General features: G+C 49.5%; 1 protein-coding gene across 3 annotated transcripts; it reads right to left on the reverse strand.

The window, feature by feature from the left end:
• Positions 1 to 1,355: 1,355 nt before the first annotated feature.
• Tgfb3 (transforming growth factor, beta 3) lies at positions 1,356 to 23,864 on the reverse strand. Of its 3 annotated transcripts, none has more exons than XM_087552344.1 (8): positions 22,913 to 23,864; positions 22,425 to 22,572; positions 12,836 to 12,999; positions 12,451 to 12,580; positions 6,930 to 7,037; positions 5,096 to 5,267; positions 3,460 to 3,613; positions 1,356 to 2,496 (listed from the first exon to the last, which is right to left on the reverse strand). In XM_087552344.1, the coding sequence occupies exons 2-8, from the start codon at positions 22,528 to 22,530 to the stop codon at positions 2,338 to 2,340; spliced, it is 993 nt and encodes a 330-aa protein (XP_087408470.1). In that variant the 5' UTR covers positions 22,531 to 22,572; positions 22,913 to 23,864; the 3' UTR covers positions 1,356 to 2,337.
• Positions 23,865 to 24,366: the final 502 nt, after the last annotated feature.

Raw genomic sequence — 24,366 nt, forward strand, 5'->3', positions numbered from 1 at the left:
GACAGTCAGGGCTACCTAGTAGTAACCTGTCTCTAAAATAAATAGACTGGTAGACGGCAGCAGCCACCCCATGGCTGACATACCAGCACGTGGCCCCCTCCACCACACATGCATGTGCATACCCGTGCACACACACATACGCCAGAGCACTTCCACAGCCAGGATTTCAGTCCACGGACACGGGCCACTGGATAAATTGGTCGGGCATGGACAGAGAGAACAGAGGCAGTCTTGGTGACCAAGCTCAAAGTTCAGTTTGAACTAAGAACACACACTCAAATGCACACACTCACACAGAGGTGTGCACACATACATCCTTCAACCTGCAGCTTCAGTCAGACAGCAGTGCCTCTACCTCAGCGGACATGCTGGAGGCTGATGGCTTTCAAGAGCTGGCTAAGACCAGAGGGTTCCTTGCTCCGACGGCTCCCTGAAGATGCTACCAAAGTCAAATGCTGAGCCACAGTGGAATTCCAAATTGCCCTGGATCTCCTGCTTCTAGAGAGGCCCGCATCTGGCTCTGATGACAGAATTTGTCTCGTTTTATGGCCATTTGCTACAGGTGACTTCCTTAATGTTCAGTGTGATTTGGAGACTGAGGTGAGATTTCCAAAATCGATGGTGTGTAGCATTTCAGTTGAAACTTCAATGGCTCGTTTCTGTATGCAAGCCTGCACACCTTACACCTTACAGCTGTCCAGAGATTGGAGGACTCTGTGTGTGTGTGTGTGTGTGTGTGTGTGTGTGTGTGTGTGTGTGTGTGTGTGTCCCCACAAACATTTGTGACTTCAGCTAGACAGACTGGCCAGAGAGCCTCCAGAATTCACCTGTCTCCTACACTTCCCCCTCTCCAGGACTGAGATTCCAGTTGGGCACTACTATGCCTCCTTTTTGTATGAGTGCCACGGAGCCAAACTTGCAGACACTTAACCTACTGACCCATCTCTTCCCCAGCCATAAGATTTGTATAAATGTTTGCACATCTAAGCCATTGCCTCTACGTTTGAGAATTATGCACCCTGCAGGAGGGAAGTGTGCCCAGACAGTGGTACAGTTTCCTCCAATGCTAGAGCCAGCACAGTGGGCTCAGTGTGCACATCCTAAAGAACGTCTGAGAGATGCTGCTCTGCCTGAATCCAGTTATCTCTGGTGAGTAGATGCCAATGTGCAAGTCAAAGAGTATTTATGGAGTCTGACATATATCTTAAAATGAGGTTTTGTTTTGTTTTGGGTTTTTTTGTTTGTTGTTTGTTTTGGGTTTTTGTTGTTGTTGTTGTTAGGGTTTTTTTGGGTTTTTTTTTATTTTGTTTTGTTTTGTTTTACTGTTCTAGAAGAACCTTCCAGGAGATGAAACATCCATGATTCCCCAAAAATATTTATTTATACAAAGATTCTGAGAGTAATATTTGTATTTGTCTGTATACTTCAGTCTGTGCATCTGGGGCCGAGTCATCATGTCAGACATGGGAGGCTCCCCGGATACTCTGCATGTAGCACCTGCTTCCAGGAACACCCGGGGAGCACGGGGTCTAGGGCAGGAGGGAAACGATGTCTGATGCCCCAGGCTGTGTGGATCCAGAATCCAGAGAATGCACCCTGACCCGGAAGGTGTCTAGCCAAATGTCCAAGGGGAAATACGGCCAAGAAGGAAGGCAGAAGGAGGGGGCCCGAGGGAATACATGAGAGAACCAATTCTGACCTCTGCCTTTGAGTCCAGCATCTCTGAGGGACCTGAGATAGCTAGTTGCTGGCCCAGAAACTAATTACATTATCTGTAATGACTCATGATGCTGATCGAGGTGAAAAGACTGTTTGCAAAAGAACAGATTGTCCTTAATTCCAGGCAGTTCAAGATACAATTCCAGGGGACTTTGGCTTGGTAAACTGAAGAAAAATGCTGTTGCCTTTAACAACATCCCGATTCCCTAGAGCAGATGTACTGCCATGAGCAAAGCTGACCTCATATCTGAAGTGCCTTCCAGTCTGGCCTTCACCTGACCACTCTGCCCTTCATCTTCCCTAGGGTAGCCGGAGGCCCCTTGCCACTCACAACGTCCACTCATTATCTCTTCTCTACCCCACCACCTCTGCCTGCACCACAGAAATCCATGTTCTCACCAGTTTGCCTTCCCCTAACCAACCCACACTTTCTTTACCACAGTGATTCTCAGAGCTAGCAGAAAGAAATGTTCCAGAAGGAAGCCTCCCTCTCGGCCTTTCGCCACCGGGAGCCAGGGCTTGTGGGCTCCAGGCCTCTAGGGTGAGGTCTGTTGCTTTGGTTTTCCAAGGAGCAGCAGTCGGTGGTGGCAGTTTCCCCTCCTCTGTTGCAGACTGGCCTCAGCTGCACTTACACGACTTCACCACCATGTTGGACAGCTGCTCCACCTTGGGGGTTCTGCCAACATAGTACAAGATGGTCAGAGGCTCCAGGTCTTGGGGCACACAGCATGGCGAGGCCGATGCCTCCGGGTTCAGGGTGTTGTATAGTCCAAGCACCTGTGGGCAGGGTCACACATTTAGCAGGAAAAAGCCAAGCTTTAGCCTTTGACCCAGAAACTATGCAAGTTGTGGGGGCTACCCTAAGTAGGCAGAGTGGCCACAGAGATCTGTTTAAGAGGGATTGTGGGAACAGTTTGGATAAGAGACCGGCTGTAGTCATCCAGTGTTGCAGAAGGCATAACCCATGTACTCAATGATGTTCCTAACTGAAGCATACAACAGTGCAGTTGATCTGTAATTGATAAAAAAGAAACTCCTCCAAAAAGGTCTTCCTTTCTGTAAGTTTCTACCTTAGTGCAAATGTTATTCAACACGGTCTTGGCACATTTAGTGGTTGCGAGAATGTGTGCCCCAAACAGGCTGCAGCAATGATGTGCTCTCTGGAACTGGCTCACAGCTCGCTGCCAGGCTCACCATCCCCCGTGAGGAAGGCAGGTCGCAGAGGCTGCGGACCCTCCGCTCTTTCTCTTGCTATTCTTTCCCACATGCTTTATGCTGTCTAAACAGGGGTAGAAACTTCTCTGGGCCCCTACATCTCACCAACCAGGTGCATACATCTGTGACTCAGGATGCCATGTGACAGTTGAATGACTTCCATGGTACAAAAGCTTTGGACAAAGTAAATGAAAAGGATGCTTGAAACTGTAGTGGGAACTCAGCACATGTATGCACGTGACCGTGCATGTTCAGGTAAGTGTGTTTGCTAGAGACTGAATTCCAGAGCATCGCACACACTAAGCACACTTTTTACCCACGTGCTAGCCCCCATGGTAGGGATTTAAATTGCAGAGTACAACGGAGTAGGATTGGGCCAGCCTGCCAAGATCAGAACATCGTTACAGGAATTTTCGCATCCAAGATTACCACCCATCCAACATTCAATCTTTCATTCACTCATACTGGCCAGTAGCCCAGTCATTGGAGCCCCAGTACCCAAAGAGCATGCACCCAGCTCCATACCGTGCTGTGGGTTGTGTCTGAGCTGCGGAGGTAAGGGCAAGGGCCTGAGCAGAAGTTGGCATAGTAACCCTTAGGTTCGTGGACCCATTTCCAGCCTAGATCCTGCCGGAAGTCAATGTAGAGGGGGCGCACACAGCAGTTCTCCTCCAAGTTGCTAAGACAAAAGCATATACAGGAAATCAACAAAAAGGAGGAGGGACGATAAAAGAAGTCTCATATGTGTCTTCCTATTTCCCATTGAGGAAATACAAGAGGCCATCGTGGGAGGTAACTCTAGTCCATTGAATCCCAGGTTCAATTGCATTTGGTACAGCCATGGCTCCCGAGTAAGGGAGCCCCATGGGCGGGGCTAGCAAATCCATCCAATCCTGTTGTCTGCAGAAATCCATTTGGCAGCCCCTCCTCATCCTGTGGGCCTATACCCTTATCTTCAACAGGCCTCTGACAACACCGGAACTCACTATTTCCAAAGCCTACTATTGGTCAAAATCTTCTTGTAGGTTTTAAGACTGAACCATGACAGACTCCATTGTTTATCTTTTAAAGAGCCATTCCCAGCCCCTTCTTCTTTGACTCCCCCTTCTGGGGATACTCATTTTCTTGGCCGCCCTTGAAGGCAGGGGCAGTCATGTGACTTGATTAATGGCCAGTCCGAACTAGAGAAGTTGGCAGAGAGTAGGAGAGCTCTGGCAAGGATACCTAATTATTTAGAGAAGTAACATCTGGAAGAAGGAAGCTGTTGGCTCTTGCCTCTTGCCTCTTTTTTTCGTAAGCATGGACAAGTCACCTGGAATTCTAGAAACCCTCACGACCACACGCAGGAAAAGCCTGCGCAGGAAGCAATCCAGGTGAGATCAGAACACCCATCTCTTCAAGGGCAAAATCAAATAGCCAGACCTTGAGTCGGCCGCAAGAAACCCCCAAGGGCTGAAGTCACTGCTGCCTACAGCCAAGAGCATTCACCCAGGTTGACAAACGGACACATCAAATGGGTCTACTTGCCAGCCTTAGCAACCACCTCTTCCATTCCTTCTGTTTCCTGAGCTGGCCACCTCTAACAGTAAATATACTTGTTCCACCCAAACTCCATACAGGCATTTTCTCTGGCCAATTGACCCTTCCTGCTCCCGGAAGTGCTCCACCCCCAGTCCCTACATATCCAAACGTCACCCATCCTTGAAGGAAGGCTTCGAGGAGGGTTCAAACCCCAGCCTTTCCTCTGTCCATGGATGAACTCCCAGCTCCCAGTCTGCAAGAGCATCCTTCAGACCCCCTCCCAATGTCATTTCCCTCCTTATTCCTGGGATGTAGGCTTCCTCATCCTTCCCACATCGGTGAGCAGCACAGCTGTTCATAAAGAAGAGAAACAGCCTCTGTATAGTGCAGGTCTCTTCTCAAGTCATTGGTGATTTCTCTAGCCTTGGGGACTCAGAGGCAGCAAAAAAATTACTATGGACCCCCCACAGCACCATGGAGGCTTAGCCTCCGTCAAGCTCCCAGGAGTACACAGCAGATTCTTCTTCCCTTTCCTAGATATGTTTGTGACAAGCATCAGGGACCCTTGGCTGAGTGGGACTCAGATCTCAAGCCCACAGGATGGAAGGTTGACCTAGCCCCCTATGGGGCCAGGGCTCACCGGAAGCAGTAATTGGTGTCCAGGGCCCTCTTCTTCCTCTGCCCGCCCTGGCCTGGGCTGTCCAGTCGGTGTGGAGGAATCATCATGAGGATCAGGTGCGGGTTGTGGTGATCCTTCTGCTTCTTGAGACGCCCCAGGTCTCCACGGCCATGGTCATCTTCGTTGTCCACTCCTGCAAAGGGAAGCAATGCCACAACCTCCTATCTACACGCAAGCGTACCCTTGCAGATTGCTTCCGCATCCCGTCTTAGCCCATCACTGCCTGGTGAGGATGAGGGATAGTACAGTCTGTGAGGGAGGAAGGCACAAGGCAAGTCTCATCCCCTCCCCCCAAGAAGGCACAGACTGAGGGGAGCAACCAGTGTCAGAAGCACTCGGTGGTTACCATGGATACCCCTCTAGACAACCAATCAGATCCCTGCACGACTCCTGCACATCACCTTCCTGGGATGGATGCATCCTGGGCTCCCTCATGGAGTCATGAGTATCCCCAGCACTAGGTGGGCCCTGTCAGCTACTTTGGGGCTGCCACTTCAGGGTTCTGAGACTTAGAACCTTAGGGTTTGGGTTTCCTGGTAGAATCTGAGATAGGATACTACAGAAGTCCTAACAATTTAAGGGGTCACAGTTTGAGACAGCCCATGTGGGAACCAAAGAAGCTAGGCTACAGGACTGTTGCTATTCAAGCTTAGCGCCTCAGAGGTGTTGTCACTATGAAATTCAGATGAGGCAATAGAACATTAGACAAGCTCTGTAAGAGAGTGCAGATTCGGCTGAAAAGAAGACCAGAGCCTGACTCAGAAGGATTTGTTCTAGCCAGGAATCTCATTTGTAAAAGACAACCATTGTGGGTTCGGTCCCCAGCTCCGAAAAAAAGAACCAAAAAAAAAAAAGACAACCATTGACCACCAACTGACTCTCTTTACCAGGGCAAGAAGGTGAGTAATTTACAGTTGCATGAGGAACTTGGATCTTAGGAAGAAGCTTTAGGGTATATAAAATAAATAGAACCCCTAGGTGCTTGGTGCCCTTTTTTGAAGTGTTTATGCACAAGGAACAATATTGTGCTGGTGGTAAGATAATGCCTTAGCCTAAACTGTATATGAGGATGTGGTTAGGCACTGCGGCTAGGACGTTAAACTCTAAGCTTTAAAAAATAAATACAGAAAAAGGGTTGAGGTCAAGCCCATGCCGAGTAATGGATGACTGAGGTCCAGGCCCAAGGTCTATGCCAGGTCAAGAGCATCCCTCTGCTCTCTCCAGATAATCCCGTGGTCACCCACTTCTCAGGTGCCCAAGACAGAGACAGGAAAGGAAAGGAGAGCTTCCCTGAACCCCAGAAAGTTGCATTTACAGTAGAAACTGTGAAAAGATTCAAATCCTAGCACTAACTCTGTACAAATGCCCACAGTCAAATGCTCAAGCCAGGAAGCAACCATCCTAACCCAGACAATTGAAGGTAAGTCCAGCAACATCAGAAGCTCGGTAGCCAGAGCACTCATATTCAGGCCCACTGGAGTTCATTTCCTTGAGAGGGGAAGGCAGCTGTCATTTACTGAGCAATTTATTATCTCAGTTGTGGACTGGGCTTCTGAAAGAAGCACTCTTGGCCTAGTTCCCTGGACACCTGCCTGCAGGATTCCTCCACTCCTCAGAATCCTGCTGCCTCTTAGATGCTAACATGTTCTCTCCAAGTGGCATGCTTACACTCAGCGCTTTGAGGACAAAACGAAATCACCCGAGTGTGGACAGTCAGCCATCTTCACAAAGGAAACCAGTTCCTTTTCTTGGGTTTGTCAAAGGATCTCCTACCCTATTGTCTGTTCCCGCTTACCTTTGAATTTGATTTCCATCACCTCGTGAACATTTTCCAGTATGTCTCCATTGGGCTGAAAGGTATGACATGGACAGTGGATGCTGATTTCCAGACCCAAGTTGGACTCTACGAAATAAGAGCCGGAGTCAGAGGGGAGATACTGAGTGGCAAGGCAGTGTGCCCACCGTCCAGGCAAAGGCGGAAGTGAGGTATCCAGGCAAAGGCGAAAGTGAGGTATATTGAGAGTCACGGGCAACAGGAAGAGCTCGCAACTCAGAGTGAGCCTCCCGCACAGGGCGCCACGTTCTGCATATTTCCATTCTGTTATGAACAACAAGCTGAGGGTGTAAAGAGTGGGCACCTCGGAGGATGGGAATAACGATCCGTTTTCGATGGATGATAGAAAGAGATTGCTGCCTACGTACATCGGGCAAAAGGGCATGGACACACAACGGGAAGGAAAAGCTCACGATGCCCCCGTGTCTTCAGAGACGGAAGGTATCTGAGCGAGCCTGCTGAATAGGATGAGAGAAGAGGCAGGGATAGGAGGACGCGCCAAGGGGGAAGCTGAGGAACCTCTGAGCAGGAAGGACTTTTAAAGAGCACAAAATGGAAAGCTGAGTGACAGGAGTTGGGGGAGGGAGTCAGAAATCAATGCCTGAAGTCACGCTACCTATAACTCCAAGTCCGCAGATGACGTTAGCATTTCTACCATCACCATGGAGACTGAGAAAGTGGTTGTTCCAGAGGAGGGAAGAGGCATGTTATGGTTATATGTGGTTATATTTGGTCATATTTTCTCTAAAGAACAAGATGTCATGAGGTAAAATGAAATGGAAGTTTCTTTGAAAAGCCTGTCACCATATTGGGAGGTTGATTGTGTCATGGATGGCTCCCAAGGTGAGCCGCATGGGAATACAGGTGTGAGCGTGGAGTAGTCGGTCTATCACTGTTGGCTCCAGAGAACAATGCTCAAGGGTGCAGGCAACAGGGGCTCAGATGGACTGGGCTTGGGGAAAACCAGAGGTGCCAGGGTTTGTGGTCAGACACTGAGTGCCAAAAGGTCATCTCGGGCCTTTCCTCCTCTTGGCTGCAGGCTGGTGTTTTGGCAAGCAAAAGCAAAGCAGCACAGACAGTGCTGTAAGGGGTTGAATGAAGTAAAGAGAAAAGGAAAAACAAACGGAAGTGAAGGTTGGGTCAATAGTTCAGTCTTTACAGGAGTGCACAAACAAGAGAGCAGAGTTCAATTCCCAGAACCCACGTGAAGAGCCAAGAGTGCTAACACATGCCTGTAATCCCAGAACTAGGGAGCCAGAGCTGGGAGGATCCCCAAGGCGCTCTGGGCAGCCATTTTAGTCAATCAGTGAGCCCCAGATCCCAATGAAAGACTGTATTGCAAAACAAAACCAAAACAAACAAAACCAAAAACAGGCATGAACAGATACACACACACACACACACACACACACACACACACAGAGGTACACATACATGCACACAAAGTAACTAAAACTAAAATTGACTGAATCAAATAGTTCCAGAGAAAACCAGGTTGGTCTAGTATAGTCAACCCTGGTGGATCAGAGCTCTGTTGATCCCAGAGTAGCAACTAGCTATATGACTGATGTAGGAGAGAGCACAAGAGATGAACCTTTCCAGGTTAACATTTCAGTGAGATGATTGGTTTCCTGGAGTCACCTTCGTGGTTGGTCATCTGGCCTCAGGCCCAACCTGATTTCTCCCTAAAATCTACTGTCATCAGGGGATACTCCAAAATTCACCTGGTTCAGCACCCTTCTCCAAGACAACCTAGAACAGGTATGGCGACCCAGGACACTGTGATGTAAGCCTGGCGTCCCAAGGATCCAGGCTATGAAAGCAGACAAATGGTTAAAAACTAGTTTACTCCTACCAGAAACTCCAAAGTTCGACCAGATTTGTGCTGTCCCAAGGAGAACTTCAAGAGCACCCATTAAGCTTGGTGATCTCTGTTCCCAAAGGTTAACTCACCCGGGACACAAGTCTATAGAGCAAGGCAGCTGAGCCCCACCTAGAGAAGATGTGACCAGGCACGAAGGCCTCTACTTGGTGTCAGACGGCCGGTAGAAGCTGTAGCAGTCGCAATGAGCAACACACAGCATTTTCAAGGATGTCCAGGGTGGGACGGGACTTGCGCACTGGAGTGAGCAAGTTCTATGATTCTGTGTGTTAGAGAGTGAAGGTACATGCAGGTGTGTTAGAGAAAGGAACGGTCAAAGCTCACGTGGCCAGCGCTAGATGGTAGCCTAACTTGGTCTATGGCTCAGAGATGATAATTACCGACCATTGTTGACAGTACTATCAATCTGCTCTGGGATTTTGCCAGCAATATCGCTCATTTAGTCTCTATAATAATCCTACTAATTAAAAACCTCACTGAGGAGATCACCAAGGTTGGAGCTATTAAGTCGTTTACCCAAGATACCCAACCAGGAAGTTGTTATTTCAAGATCCAGATAGAGAGCCTGTGAGTTCTGATGAGAGATCCCACACTATACGTTTTGTTTGTTTAAAACAGGGGCTCACTATATTGCCCAGACTAGCCTGGAACTCATGATTCCCCTGCCTCAGTTTAGAGCTGGAATTACAGGTGTGCGCCCCAACTCCCAGCTGAGCTACTACACACCTAGTTGCCAGGGACAAGAACAGGCACCAAAAGGCACCATAGACAAAGATCCTACAGTCATCAAGATGCAAATGCCCGTGTGGTCTTATCATGCCAGCCGACCTTCACCGTGACACTTAGGGTGCATCCTACCAGCCTGGCTCTGTATACTGAGAAGCCGTAGGCTATATCCGTAGGCTGTATGAGTACCGGCGCGGTGGTGGGAGGACCCCAGAACGCAGCCTGGCTACCTGGAGCACACAAGCCCCAGATGCTTCCTGAGTGACTCCTAAACCACAGGTGTGACTCAGTCCTCGTCAATCCACACCGCCAGCTGCTCCAACTCCCAGTCTGTTTGCTGCCTGGTTTGGGGCCATGAACTCTGAGGAGATTCCTGAACAAAGCCCTCAGCTACTTCCCCTGAGGGAAGGGAGGGGTGGGCAGAATTTGCCTAAGTGTGAACTGAAGGTTCCAATGAAAAACAAACCTCGGAGTTGGCAGGGGCGGGGTGGTGGGTGGGGGACCCACAGGTTTTATTATGAAATTATCTTTTCGGATGGCTTGAGGAGGCTGGAAAGCCTGTTCTGCACAGATTTCTCATGGAGTTCTGCAGCTGTGAACAGAGGCGCTCCAAGTGCCCAGGGCTTCAAAGAAATCCAGGTGGCGCTGATTAAAATCAGACAGGGGAACTAGGAGATGAAGTCGAAGCAGCCCCTTTTTCGACGCCCAAGCTAAGCACTGAGTGGAGAGCCGCCAGCATCGGGGTTGCTTTGTTAGCACCCTTGGCTGAATCGTGTTGTTTCTCACAGACTGAGTTACCTACCTTCCTGAAAGAGCCAAGGCAGGGTCTACCGTGTGTCGACTCAGCTGCCAAACAAGGTCCCATACATGGGAGCTTGCAGACTTGAATACCTACAGAGTCCTGGACATCACGGAGGTGGAGGAGTCACCTCAGAGACTCACCCACGGGGAGCACTGGGAGATGAGGAAGAAAGTGCACAGCACATTTCAAAGGGTAGCTACTGGTCATCTCTGGTCTACTGCCGGGGGCCAATCTTCTAATTATTAGTCAAGAAAAATAAGGAATCTTTGGTTGGTGTGTTGTCATTTATGAGACAGGGTCTCTCTACATAGCCATGGCTGGCCTGGAACTCACTATGTAGACCAGGTTGGCCTCAAACTCACAGAGATAGGTCTGCTCCTGCCTCCGGAGTGCTGGGATTAAATGTGTGCACCACCAAAGCCAGCCCAGTTTTATGAGAAATCTCCCAGCTTTTAAAACCAAACAAAACAACAAATAAACTCCCCAAGTGCCCAAGAGTTAAGTGTAAAAGCAGCTTGTGACCTCTGCCTTCGAATCCTGCTTTCCTGAAACACCAAGGACATCTGGCCATCGGTATGTAGTTGGCCTAACTGTACAACAGCTGATGGTGGTGGAAAACTCTTGGTGGGGTAGAGGAAGAACCCTATATATAACCCTCCTACCACCACGTTTGCCACTATCACCATGAAGCAGTCAGAGCAGGAAGTACCAAGATGGTGTCATGAGACATCAGACTCATTTCTTAGGGGACAAAGGTCCTAATCCAGACGGGAGAAGCTCAGACGTATTCACTCGGGTCCTCAGCCTCCTTATTGAACATCATGAGAATTGATTCTTACAAGGCACATTGGAACCCACAAAGTTCTCTCGAATACATGTGACCCTTAAAACAGCTCTGGGAGGCCTGTAGGGTGGAAGCATTACTTTGTTTTCCTGGTAAGGAGATACAATGAGTGGATATGATATTCAGGACTGGTGACATTTGTTATAAGTGCTGTGGAGTTCAGTGAACCCTGGCATTTGAAATTCAAGTTGGCCACACAGAACCTGCCCCAAAGCCCCTCTTCTTCCCTCTTCCAATGGCTGAGGATAGCACCTGGCTGTTTCATCCAAAACTTATGTCATCAGAGATTGCTCTTGTGTCTTAACACCACACCTAATCCTAGCCTATTGGCTCAATGACAGAATGACAGAACGAATCCATATGGTTTCTGTATCTGTTGCACACTGCCTGCACCCAAGCCCCTTCTGTCCTCACTAGGCTGCCACAATGGTCCCTACATGTTTTGCTTGCCTTTTCCCTTTCCTTTCCCAGCAACCAGAGGGCTGCTGTTAAAGACCACAGTATTGCACTCATATGCCCACCTTGCCTATAGCCTTCAGAACACTCGGAACGAGGAACGAGTCTTAAAACCTTTCTACAGTCCAACACACACACTTGACCAGATGACCTCAGCTCACCATCTTGATCTTCAAGACTGTTTGCTGCTACATCGAATCAAACTGGGTTCCACCTAGGGGCCTGGGTCTTTCTGTTTCTTTTGCTTGGGTCACCCTTTTGCCTAGCCTCCTGCCCTTAAAGGGCTAGCTCCTTCTCTTGGCTTGGATCTCACTGTCGGGCTCATTTCTCACAGTGATCTCCTTTAAGTAACCAGTGTTGGAGCTCCCAGGCATCATCACCTAGGTTCTCTAGTTTCCAATGTGTTGTTTGACTCTCTTTGTGTGTCTCTGCCACGGGGATGAAAACCCATTGAGATCTGAGCGCTCACCTGTTTTGTTTGCGGCTGAATTCCCAGGGCCTGACTCAGGACAGCATTTAAGGACAGAGTGGAGGGGCTGGGGATTTAGCTCAGTGGTAGAGCGCTTACCTAGGAAGCGCAAGGCCCTGGGTTCAGTCCCTAGCTCCGAAAAAAAAAGAACAAAAAAAAAAAAAAAAAAAAAAAAGGACAGAGTGGAGAACGGAGTTAAAAGCTAGCCATTGAACCCAGATGTATGGCTCCCCCTAGTTCTCTCCTCTCCCTAGGGAATCCCTAGGATTCCCTCTGAGATGTTCCTGCTAAGAGTTTACCTACCTCTCCGCAACAGCCACTCGCGCACAGTGTCAGTGACATCGAAGGACAGCCACTCTGCGGTGCCTCTCGTGGGCAGATTCTTGCCACCTATGTAGCGCTGCTTGGCTATGTGTTCATCAGGTCGAAGTATCTGCGGGGCGGAGGAGAGAGTGAATTGCTAAGGCAGGGGACAGGGCACCAGGGACGGGTTACAATGCTGGCAAACAAGAGGAGACCAAAGGCTTCTGAATGCCACCCTTTCTGTGCACCTCAGGAAGCCCTCTTAACGACAGAGGCTGGGAGGAGTCCGCGTCAGCCTGAGGTCTGTCAGACCCCAAGCTCAGTGGAAGCCAGACGTGGGGAAGGAAATGGCACCTCCTATATGGTTTCCAGACGGAGGGAATACCTGGAAGAGCTCGATTCTCTGCTCTGTGCGCTTGGAGCTGGGGTTGGGCACCCGCAAGACCCGGAACTCCGCCCGGAACAGATTGGTTCCATTTTTCTCCACTGAGGACACATTGAAACGGAAAACCTTAGAGGTAATTCCCTTGGGGCAGACTGCCAGTTCATCTAGAAGGAAAAGCAATGGGGAGAGACATAGTGAGGACCCCCTCCAGAAACGGTATGCCGCCAGCAGACCCACACTAAGTGGCCACAGCCCTGTCTATGACCTCCCGAGAGGCTCGAGACCTCAGACCTTAAGGTGGAGATGCAAGGAAGATTCTTAGTGACCCCAGAGTCATAAAGAATCCCAACTAAGGAGCAGGGAGACCTTGGAGCCCCAGGACATGTACTTGAGACTGAATCAATGAAGTGTAATTGTCCCCTTTGCCCACTTTTACATATAAATCTTATATTATATGTGTGTATGTACACCACATGTGTGCAGTGCCCACAGAGGCGGAAAAGGGTGTCAGATCCTCTGGGACGGGGGCTGCAGGCAACTGTGAGCTACCTGACAGGGGTACTAGGGATGGATGGAGCATCAAGTGCTCTTCACGGCTGGGCCAGCTCTCTAGCTCTCCTCCCACTGTCTTGCTATCCCAAAGCTGCTAAGCGCTCCAGACTAAATTTTAATTTTTCAAAAATATAGATTCTTATCCAGGCCTGGCAGCACATGCTGTAATGTCAGCACTTGGGAGACTGAAGCAGGAGGATCTTGAGTTCAAGGGCCAGGAACCTGGCCTGTGTAGCAAGTTCCCAGACAGACTAAGTTTCCAAAACAAAACAATCATCAATCAAACCCAGATTTTTAAGAAGATGGCGGCTAGTCCCTTAGTTATCTTCTAGCTTGTTGATTCATTCACGTTCTTATTCAGTAGGTATCTATTCATTTCTCAAACATGTGTAGGGCTGGAGAGGTGGCTTAGTGGTTAAGGGCACCTGCTGGTCTTCCACAGGGCCTAAGTTCAGTTACCCATGTTGGGCCGCTTGCAACTAGTTGATTGTCACTCTGATTCTAGCCGCAAGGGATCTGACACCCTCTTCTAGACTCCTCAGGCAGGCACACGCGCAAGCGCGCGCGCACACACACACACACACACACACACACACACACACACACACACACAAACCATAAATCTTTTACATTTTTATTTGTTTGGTTGGTTTTGTTTTGTTTTGTTTTGTTTTCAGGTCAGGGTTTCTCTGTGCAGTCTTGGCTGTACTGGCGCTTACTTTGTAGGCCAGGCTGGCCTCGAGATCCCTCTGCCTCTGCCTCTTCCTCCCTAGTGCTGGTGCACCACAACCATCTGGCTTTTTATTTTTTATTTATTTATTTTTTTTTTTTTTGGTTCTTTTTTTTCGGAGCTGGGGACCGAACCCAGGGCCTTGCACTTCCTAAGTAAGCGCTCTACCACTGAGCTAAATCCTCAGCCCCCATCTGGCTTTTTAAAAATGTAAACATATGTGAAATAAATACCATGAGCCAAGTGTGATATTGATGTCAGGAAGCCACAGTCCCTGCCTGCAGGTGACACAGACCCAAATCGCAGGACCCTTAGTGATGCAGAGGAACCGGCAAGAAGAAATGAGAATGAATCAAGTAGGGACCAGTACTTAGTGGGAGCAGTGGCAGCAATCTGCTGCCTGCATGGAGGTGGGGGAGGGGCTACGAAGGGATTTTTACACAGAGACACTACTGTAGTCAGAGACAGACCAGCGAGCGAGGAAGAGAAGAGAAAGCAGGTTGAGACATGAGGCTGTAGGGACACCCCTGTGTCGCACTGGGAACATGAACTTCATCACATTGAGAGTAGGGAGCTACAGAAAGTGTTTGAATCAACGCTGGGGCTTAGACCTAAACAAAGGGCAGTTTCTATGATACATATATACATGTGTGTGTGTGTGTGTGTGTGTGTGTGTGTGTGTGTACATATATATATGTGTGTATACATATATATGTATATATATACATATATATATATATATGGTTTTTTTTTCAAATCAAAAGAGTCGACTGTCATCAATTCCTTCCTCTTTAAGGGGGTCCTACTTAGGGTTAATATTGCTATGATGAAACACTATGAGCAAATTCACATCTGTAGTCTATCATCAAAGGAAGTCAGGACAGGAGCTCAAACTGAATGGGAACCTGGAGTCAGGAGCTGACGTAGAACCCATGAAGGGGTGCCGCTTACTGGCTTGCTCAGCCCACTTTCTTTTTCCTTTCTCTCTCTCTCTTTTTTTTTCATTTGGTTCTTCTAGGAGTCTCTCTTTGAGGCCCTGGCTATCCTGGCACTCTCTCTCTCTCTCTCTCTCTCTCTCTCTCTCTCTCTCTCTCTCTCTCTCTCTCTCTCTCTCTCTGTAGACCAAGCTGAACTCACAGAGATCTGCCTGCCTCTGCCTCTTGAGTGCTGGGATAAAGGCGTGTGCCACCATGCCCATCCAGCCTGCTTTCCTATAGAACTGAGGGCCACCAGCAGCTCGGGGATGTCACCAACCACAATAAGCAGGGCCCCTTTTCCCGATTTGTCACTAGTTAAGGAAATGCCCTACAGTTGGATCTTGTGAAGGCATATTCTCAGTGGAGATTCCCTCCTCTCTGATGACTCTAATTTGTGTCAGGTTGACATAAAACCAAGCAGCACAGAGGGTCTCTATCCTTGGTAGCTGGCTGTTCGAAGCCAGCAGAGTCCTTTACAATGCCAAGGTCTGAGAGCATTCACTCCACAGAAATCCTCTCCACACAAAGGGTAATGACAGCCAGGGTATGAAATTCAAGCTCGTAGGCCCAGATTCCACACATAATGGCTGAAGTGAGCGCATAAGTACCCCTGGGGGAGACTAGGGGTCATGGACTACGTGAGGCAGATAAGGAGCTGAAAACCAGCAAGCACAGTCCTGGTCTTCAGGAAAGGATGAGTGGGTGTCTCTGGAAATTGCCATCTGGTAGGCCTGATGTTGGTGGTTAAAGGAAAATTAATGGAACAGGTGTAGGAAACAAATGTGGGAATAGCAGCTAATGAAGCCCTGATTTCTAATTGGCCTTGAAGGAACAAATACTGCCAATTAGTCTCTAAGCCAATCCAAATAGGACCAGAGAGAGGAGTCAGTGTCAGCAACTCTCCTATGCATATGTATAGAGGTGGTACCCAGAGTCCCTCCCTTACAAAGTACACATTTAAAAACATACTTTGTTTCAAGTTTTAATTATGTGTACTCATGTGTGCCTGTGTGTGGGTTTGTGTACACAACTGCAGTGCCCAAGGAGACCATAAGGGGGTATCAGATCCCCTGGAGCTAGAGTTAGAGGCTGTTGTGAGCCCCCTGATGTGCGTGGTGGGACTGAACTATGGTCCTCAGCAAGAACAGCACACATACAGGGTTGGGGATTTAGCTCAGTGGTAGAGCGCTTGCCTAGGAAGCGCAAGGCCCTGGGTTCGGTCCCCAGCTCCGAAAAAAAGAACAAAAAAAAAAAAAAAAAAAAAAAAGAACAGCACACATTCTTAACTGCTAAAACATCTCTCCACCAAGCACCCATCTTGTAACAGAGCTACACCGCCAGCAACTTCATGCGTAAGTTGGCAGGTTTGTAACTCTGGATGTGGACAAGCCCTTGGACCAGTGACCCTTCGTGGAGACTGGCCTGGCAGGAGAGGTCATTAATCTGGCCTCTGCAATAACTGTCTGTTAGGAGAGCGTGAAGGGGAGTCAGGGCCATACGCGCCCTGCTAGAAAAGGCAGAAGAAAGTAGGAATTGGTAACTGAAGAGGAAGGGGCCAGAGTGGGAAGGAAGTAGGGACATCCAAGAAACAGGAACAGTGATACCCTAACAGAGCCTCAGGATACTCTGATGACTGTTCTTGCTAACTTCCGCTTTGTCATGGACCATACCCAAGACAGATCCCCACCCCCAATGAAAATTTTAAGGTGATTTCAGAAGAAATACAAAGCACTTGGGAGGTGGAGGCTGAGGGAGCAGGATTCTGAGATTGGCCAGAACTGGAGAGATGGCTCAATGGTAAGAGCTCTGGCTGCTCTTCCAGAGGACCTGGATTCAATCCCCAGAGCCCACACAGTGGCTCACAACCATCTGTAAATGCAGTTCCAGGAGATCTGACACCCCCTGCTGGCCTCCGCAGGCACCAGGCATACATATAGCCAGACACATAAAGGCTGCAGCCATACATACAGGCAAAACACACATGTACCATGTTAAAAAAAAAAAACAATTAAAAAATATCTGAGACCATGGAGTGGCAAGATGGCTTTATGAGTAAAGGTGCTTGCTGCCAAGTCCGATGACCTGAGTTTGATCTCAGGACTCAAAATGGAGAAGAAGATAAAAGACTTCTGAAAGTTTCCATCTGGCCTCAACTCATGTGCAAGCAAACATGGGTTCCCTGACACATAAATAAGTATAATAAGAAACTTTTAAGAGTTCAGAGCCGGGCTGGAGAGATGGCTCAGTGGTTAAGAGCACCGACTGCTCCTCCATAGGTCCTGAGTTCAAATCCCAGCAACCACATAGTGGCTCACAACCATCTGTAATGGGATCTGATGCCCTCTTCTGGTGTGTCTGAGGACAGCTACAGTGTACTCATATATAATAAATAAATCTTAAAAAAAAAAAAAGAGTTCAGAGCCAAGCTGAGCTACACAGTAAGACCCTTCCTCAAAACAGTCAAACAAAACCAGTTTAAGAGAGTTAGTGGAATGAATCATGCAAATAAGTAAGCAAAATGCATGATATACCACATTACATCACATGTAACTCCTCTAATAATACTTGAAATTAAAGAGAATATATAAAATGCATCATTCTCCCCGTGTGGAAATGGGATATCAGAAAAGCTATGTGGTTTTTCCATAGCTAGACAAGTAATAGGGGGCAGAGGTGAGACTTGAACCCAGGTAAGACTTGAGCACACCCCAATTATTGAATCTGAGACCCTGGAAATCTGTGTGTACCTGGATGCTTACCCAGTGGAAAGATATTAATAATTTCAGCAACAAATATGATGGGATTCCTTAAAATGGCCCGGCACCCCAGTATTGCCTTAGAGTCAGTGACCAGGCCCCACTGTGCTCTGCTCTCGACCATCAAGAGTCACTCTAATAAAACATTTCTATGGGGGCTGGAGAGCTGGCTCAGCGGTTAAGAGCCCTGACTGCTCTTCCAGAGGTCCTGAGTTCAGTTCCCAGCACCCACATGGTGGCTCACAACCATCTGTAATGGGATCTGGCGCCCTCTTCTGGTGGGTCTGGAGAGCTACAGGGTCCTCACACACTGTTTCTAACTGTTCCCATTGCTGGGAACACTGGTCGCTCCCTCATCTCTTTTGCTTTAGAAAGTAAGAATAGCGCATGATCCAGTAAATGTGTGCACGGTATTTTTGGACAGTCCAGGAAGCTGTACGTGTAGTTAACTAGCTCTGTCTGTTCCAGACAGGTGTGTCCCAGCTTGAACACCTCATTTCAGGGAGGAGACAATGGAGGAATGGTATGAACGATGGGGCCGCCTGGAGAGTGTTTAAAGCAGCGAACTATGACCCCACCACTCAGCAGTAACGGACTGCACCGGGTGGGTTCACAGCATTCCCCCACCATGTTTTCCAGATGTTTCCGGTGTGTGGGCAGAATGGAGAAGCAAAGTTTATCATTTTCGCCGAAAGGTACCACAACTTCAAATGTGCCAGGAGCTCGAGGGAGTGTTGCCTGCATGGTCTCAAACTTTGCGCAGATTAACCTTGAAATGAGTTAGACGTGTTGTTTAGCCAGTGTTTAAAAAGTTTTGCATTAGAAGCTTATAAACATTTTAAGTCTGTGTTACAAGTTGGGAGGTTTCACAGAAATTTCCAGATTCTCTGCTATCCCGGGAAATGATAAGATCTAGTCAAGATGGACCTACATTCCTGAATTCAAGATTCAGTATGAGCTCCATGGTAGCTTCCTCTCTTAGCAGGCCACGGGGGCTCTAGATCCTTCTGCCCCAAGCCAGTCACATACACCGCCTTTCTCAACGACCTGAAGTACTTTGCCACGATGCCTGGTCCCGGGGCTACTCGATCCAGCCGCATCCCCAGCCTACTGTCTGAAGGCATGTGTGCTTACAGTCTCTCCTAGGAAACTTTTTGCCCCTGGCTCACCTCATCTTTAAACTTATTGAAAACGTAAGTTGCCTAGGACGTCTCCGTATTCTCCCTATTCTATAAGGGAGAGATGGGACCCAGGCGGTTCCTCAAGGCTCCCCCTGGGTAGCCAGAACCTACCTTCCTCTTGGTATAATGATGATAGCCATGGCATATGAATTCTATCAACATGAAACATCTTTTTCTTAATGGTTATTTATTTTTTATTTTATGTGCATTGGTGTTTTGTTGGTGTATATGTCTGTGAGAGGGTGTTGGATCCAAGAGCTAGAACTCACAGATGGTTGTGAGCCACCATGTGGGTGCTGGGAATTGAACCCAGGTCCTTTGGAAGAGCAACCAGTGCTCTTAACGGATAAGCCATCTCTCCAGCCACCATGGCATTCTTCCTTCTGGGTCGTCCTGTACTTGCCTTGGCATTTCCCTGGATTGATAACACAAGAGTCCCACGACAAGACACAGATACTTCTAAGCCAGAAGATGAACATGGTGCTTATGCCAGTGTTTGTGGGGATGATAACAGAACCGAAGCAACTGTATCCTTCCCCAGTACATGAGTCAGAGACAGCACCTACTCGTTTCCCATGGCAACATCTTAGAGAACTACGAGATTACAGAGTCTTGCCTCTGTCTCCTAGCAGACACCCAGGCAAATCAGCCCCAGGCCTGACAAATCCATTCAAAGTGAAAGGGAGCTGAGAGATGACCTCACACAAGGAAATGGAGGCTCTGGGAAGAAACACCACATGGCTGGGCTTACTAATCCTGCTTGAGGCTGTGTAAGAGAGAAAGGAAGCCCGGTCCCGGAAGCTGGGTTCAGTGAGTATGTACGCCATTTAAATCCCCTGTCTCGCCTCCAACAGTGAAGCTGAAACAAATAGGTACCTGGGTTACAAAAGGACCTGCTGTCCTTTCCTGGTGAGGTTAACCTAGAGTTCATCTGTGTCACAGGCCAGGGTTCTACTAGAGCATGAAGATTAACAGTGGCCTTAAAATGCGTGTCGCACGCCTTTGATCCTAGCACTTAAGAGGCAGAGGCAGGCTGATCTCTGTGCATTCAAGCCCAGCCTGGTCTACAGAGTGAGTTCTACGACAGCCAGGGCTACACAGAGAAACTCTATCTCAGAAAAAAAAAAAAAACAAAAAAAACAAAAAAACAAAACAAAAAAAAACAAAACCAAACAAACAAACAAAACAAAACAAAAACCCAAACAAACAAAAGGAAGTTCAGGACGGGCTTCGTCCTCTGCTCAGCAGCTGCCATAGCCCTCTCTGTACTTAGCGTGCCTTGTGCAGCCAGGTCGAGCCACCACCTAACCAGCTGCAGGGTGGGCTCAGGTTGGTGTCTGTTCATCTCTCACATCACCTGTGCCAGCTGCAGAGTGCCTGGGCCTGCTTCCTGATGGTACTGTGAGCCTCCGTGGCATTGCCTCTGCCCCACTGAACCCTGACTCCTCCTTAGCATTGAGAAAATATTCTTGTTCACTGCGCCAAGTTGTCACAGGCTAGACCGCTACTCCATTGTCCCCATGACTTCCCTTGATGTTACAACCTGGGAACTGCACAACAACTGTGGTGGGCTGTCCTGGCTTTGTCTGAGGCTACATCTTTTGTAGCCTAGATTTCTGCACAAAATCCACATCCACACCTACCTGTGTAGCCGTGTGTTCACATGGATTGCTCATCATCATCTCAGGGCTCTAGACAGGGTGGGCCCTAGTGACTCAGAATCCCTTCTTCTCAGACTCTCTTCCTGACCCAGACTGTGAGGGTTCCAGGGCCACCCTCTTATCCTCTACTTCCCTCAGACTTGTGACCTTCTCTGATATCTGTGGCTACTATGACTCGCCTTGGTAGGTGACCAAGGAGTCAAGGGTTCATCCCATCTAATCCTGGATGACTCTATAAACTGTGGTCACCAGGCAGTCCCTGAACGGACACCAGTAAGCAGACCCTAGGCAGGGAGCTCCAGGTCTGTCTAGTTTCCAGCCTGGACTCTGCATGGGTAGCCAGATCCTAAGAAAAGGTGATACTCCAGCCAGTCACAGGAAACTGCCCCGAGAACACCTGTATCCCTGCCTCCAGAAACTACACTTTTCTTTCTGCCTGGTGTAGACCAGCTTCCTACTGGCCTTTTGCATCTTCCTTGAGAGCGGCTCCACCCATTGGCGCTCACTCCTGTTCCTTCCCTGCAGCCGGGTTTCTCTAGCCTCCTGCTGTTTGCCCCATGGCCACTCTGACTATGCCAGCCTCCTGGCTCCAGCCAACCCTTCCACCCCAACTTGGGCACTGCCCACCTGGGAGGTGGGCCTGGGCTGAAGTCACCGGGGCACGGAGGACACCTGCTGGCAGGAAAAGCAAACAGAGCAGCTCCCGGACTCAGGCCCAGAGCCGCTTACATTCCTCTTTCCTGGGCTGTCAGTTTCTCAACATCTGCCAAATTTCTCTCTCTTGTATTGAGCTTTTTTAAATCCCCATTCAGTAAACACACATGACTTCCACACGTGTACAAACACACACAGGCGTCTCACCCAGAAGCTTCACAGTTCCTCCGCAGACAGCAGCCTCCTGGGAAGAAACTTCCAGACACACATCCCCATCACCCCCGCAGCCATCCCTTGGGCAGATGCCTTGGGCTATCCAGAACCTCAATCCTGGCCTCCTGTGTCCATTAGCCTGGGAGGCCCTGCTTTATGCATATGAATCTGTCTACTGTGTAATGTAAGAGTCCATATTGCCCAAAAGTCCACGTATGTGGGAATATACATGTGTTACCCTCCCCCTCCCAGCTCACGTGGGTCACGTGTGTGTGTGTGTGTGTGTGTGTGTGTGTGTGTGTGTGTGTGTGTTAGACTGAAAAGCCTCGGTTGGGCTTCCAAAAGCAGCTTAACAAACTCAAATTTGAGGCAGGTACACTGTGTTTCCTGAAAGCCGGGAAGCTGACCCAGAGATGTGGTATAAGGAGCCAGGAAAAGCAGGGAGAATATGGAGATGTCCAGACTCAGATGACCAGGAGGATTTGGGGGCCAGCCAGCCCACCCCTCTACAGAACCCACGTGCTCACAGTGAACCTCTATGTGTTCTCACACACAGATATGTAAGAACATGTTTCCTTAGGTGGCACTATACAGTTCCCAGTTACTACCCACCAAGGGTGTCCTAGGAGTTCCGAACGCCACTTGGCTTCAGGGCTCCTGGCCTCTTGAAGCCCTTGGCTCTTACCAGAATGTCTCTGCGCCTTTCCCACCCACCTACCCAGCTGCAGCTGCAGGGCCTGACCTCTGTATTGAACCCCCGGGGGTGCGCTCTGCTGTATAAGGGCCACCAGGCCCCCCCTCTGTGGAACTCCCTTTTCCAGTTCATCCCCTCCAGAGCAGACACCCAGCAAGCATTGGGACTTACTGTGCTCCGCCAGCCCCTGGATCATGTCGAATTTATGGATCTCTTTGGCATAGTACTCTGACTCCGAGGTTTCCTGAGTGCAGCCTTCTTCCCTCTCCCCGTGCATCTCTTCCAGCAACTCCCGGGTGCTGTTGTAAAGTGCCAGGACCTGATAGGGGACGTGGGTCATCACCGACGGCTCAGGGGGGCTGGTGAGCCTGAGCTTGCTCAAGATCTGTCCCCTAATGGCTTCCACCCTCTTCTTCTTGATGTGGCCGAAGTCCAAGGTGGTGCAAGTGGACAGAGAGAGGCTGACTGTGGCCAAGTTCAGCAGGGCCAGGACCACCAGAGCCCTTTGTAAGTGCATCTTCATGTGTGAACCCAGGAACGAGGCCAGGGGACTGGGGAGGCCTGGCAAGGAGGAGACCCCAGTAGAAAGGGGGAGGAAAACCAGGCGTCCTCCCCAGATCCCAAAGACTGAGGCTTGGCAAGAGGGTGCATGAACTCACTGCGCTGTGTGAGCTTCAGGACTCCCAGGAAGCGCTGGCAACCCCGGGACGAAGTAGCGGACTGTGTGCTGTGTAGCGCTGGGATTCTTGTCCATATGTCTAAACAGGTTCTGCCGGGCTCTGACTCCCAGCAGGCCAGGTGGAGGGCAAGCCGAGGGTTGGGAGGGGTGGCAAGGCAGCTGGGAGTGGGAAGAGAGCTGGAGTTTTTCCTTAGGTAAAAATAAATAGAACGGATATCTGATATTGCCAAACGCCGCTTGGCGATGAGGAGAAAGTGAGTATTTTAAAGAAAGTGCAGAAGAGCCATGGCTGGGTCCCAAAAATCAAGCTCTTTGCCTTGCCCTGAAGGGAGAATTAGAAAAGCGAATGGAAAAGAGAAGGAAAAAAATGTTTAAAAAAAATCACCAGTGGGTATGTGGGGAGAGGCAGCGCTGGGCAACGGCAGGCCCAGCTAAAGGTGGGGGCAGTGCGGGACACACTTGTCTCGGGAGCACTCCATTCATGCTTTCCCTTTTGTTTACACTTCCTCGGGGGCTTTCTAAATGACTCTGTTCGCGCTGCCTCTCCTCTTCATTGGCTGGGATGAGGGATTATATACAACTGGCAAACTGGGAGGGCAGGCCTCTTGGAGACAGCTCCGATAATCCACTTGGACCCAGGGTCACCAGCATCTCAGCTTATCTTCTCTCTCGGCCATGGCTTCTGTCCCTTGCTTCTCTTTAGGAATTAAAAAAAAAAATCAAAAGAAAAAGAAAATAGAAGCCGATTCACCGCAGCTGACTCCGGAAAGCGTTATTTCTTCCTCCGCAAGGCCCTTCCCGTGCGCGTCTCGCCTCTCTGTGGCTCAGCCCCCTACACTCGGCCCTCTTCTTCCCTCCCTTTCTCTCTCCCCTTCTCCCTCTCCTCCCTCTCCCTCTCTCTCTCTCACACACACACATGCACACACACTGCTTTCTCTATTTCTCTCTGCTGAAATTTTATACCTCCCTCCCATGACGTATCGGCCTGGGGTGGGGGAGGGAGGGAGGGACCAGCGCACACAGCCTCTCTCGCTGCACGGTTTTAATGTTTTAAACAGGCACAGGAAAAGCCGAGCCCATTTGAAAAATACTTTGTGAGTCCTCTGGTTCGACGTGGTAACTGAACTTTTTTTTCCCCTCCTCTTGGAGTCATTCCTGCTACACGTTGGCTGTTTTTCTGGAAAGTTACTCCCGAGCCCCCTCCCTCCTGCTACCCCGGCCCCTCTGCGCCGGGGCCAGCTGTCAGTCCACGCTCCCCGCCTCGCGCTCTCGCCTCCCCCGCGTCCCGGATCGCCCCCGGTCGGACAGGGGACACAGGCTAGGTTCGCTAGGGGAGAAGGGCCGGGCGGTCCGGCCACTCTCTCCAGGCCCCAGGGTGGAACCGGGCTCGGCCGCGATCCTGGCAGCGGTTCCTCACTGACCATCCCGAGCCCG

Source organism: Rattus norvegicus, chromosome 6 (assembly GCF_021556685.1).
Source record: "Rattus norvegicus strain SHRSP/BbbUtx chromosome 6, alternate assembly SHRSP_T2T, whole genome shotgun sequence".
Lineage (NCBI taxonomy): Eukaryota > Metazoa > Chordata > Mammalia > Rodentia > Muridae > Rattus > Rattus norvegicus.

Coding starts and splice junctions, on each gene's coding strand:
- Tgfb3 (XM_087552343.1), bottom strand. CDS start 22,904: ATGCACCCTCTTGCCAAGCCTCA. Junction 22,805..22,881: donor CACCCTCTTGCCAAGCCTCA/GTCTTTGGGATC, acceptor AGGCCTCCCCAG/TCCCCTGGCCTCGTTCCTGG. Junction 3,614..5,095: donor GACACCAATTACTGCTTCCG/GTGAGCCCTGGC, acceptor CTTTTGTCTTAG/CAACTTGGAGGAGAACTGCT.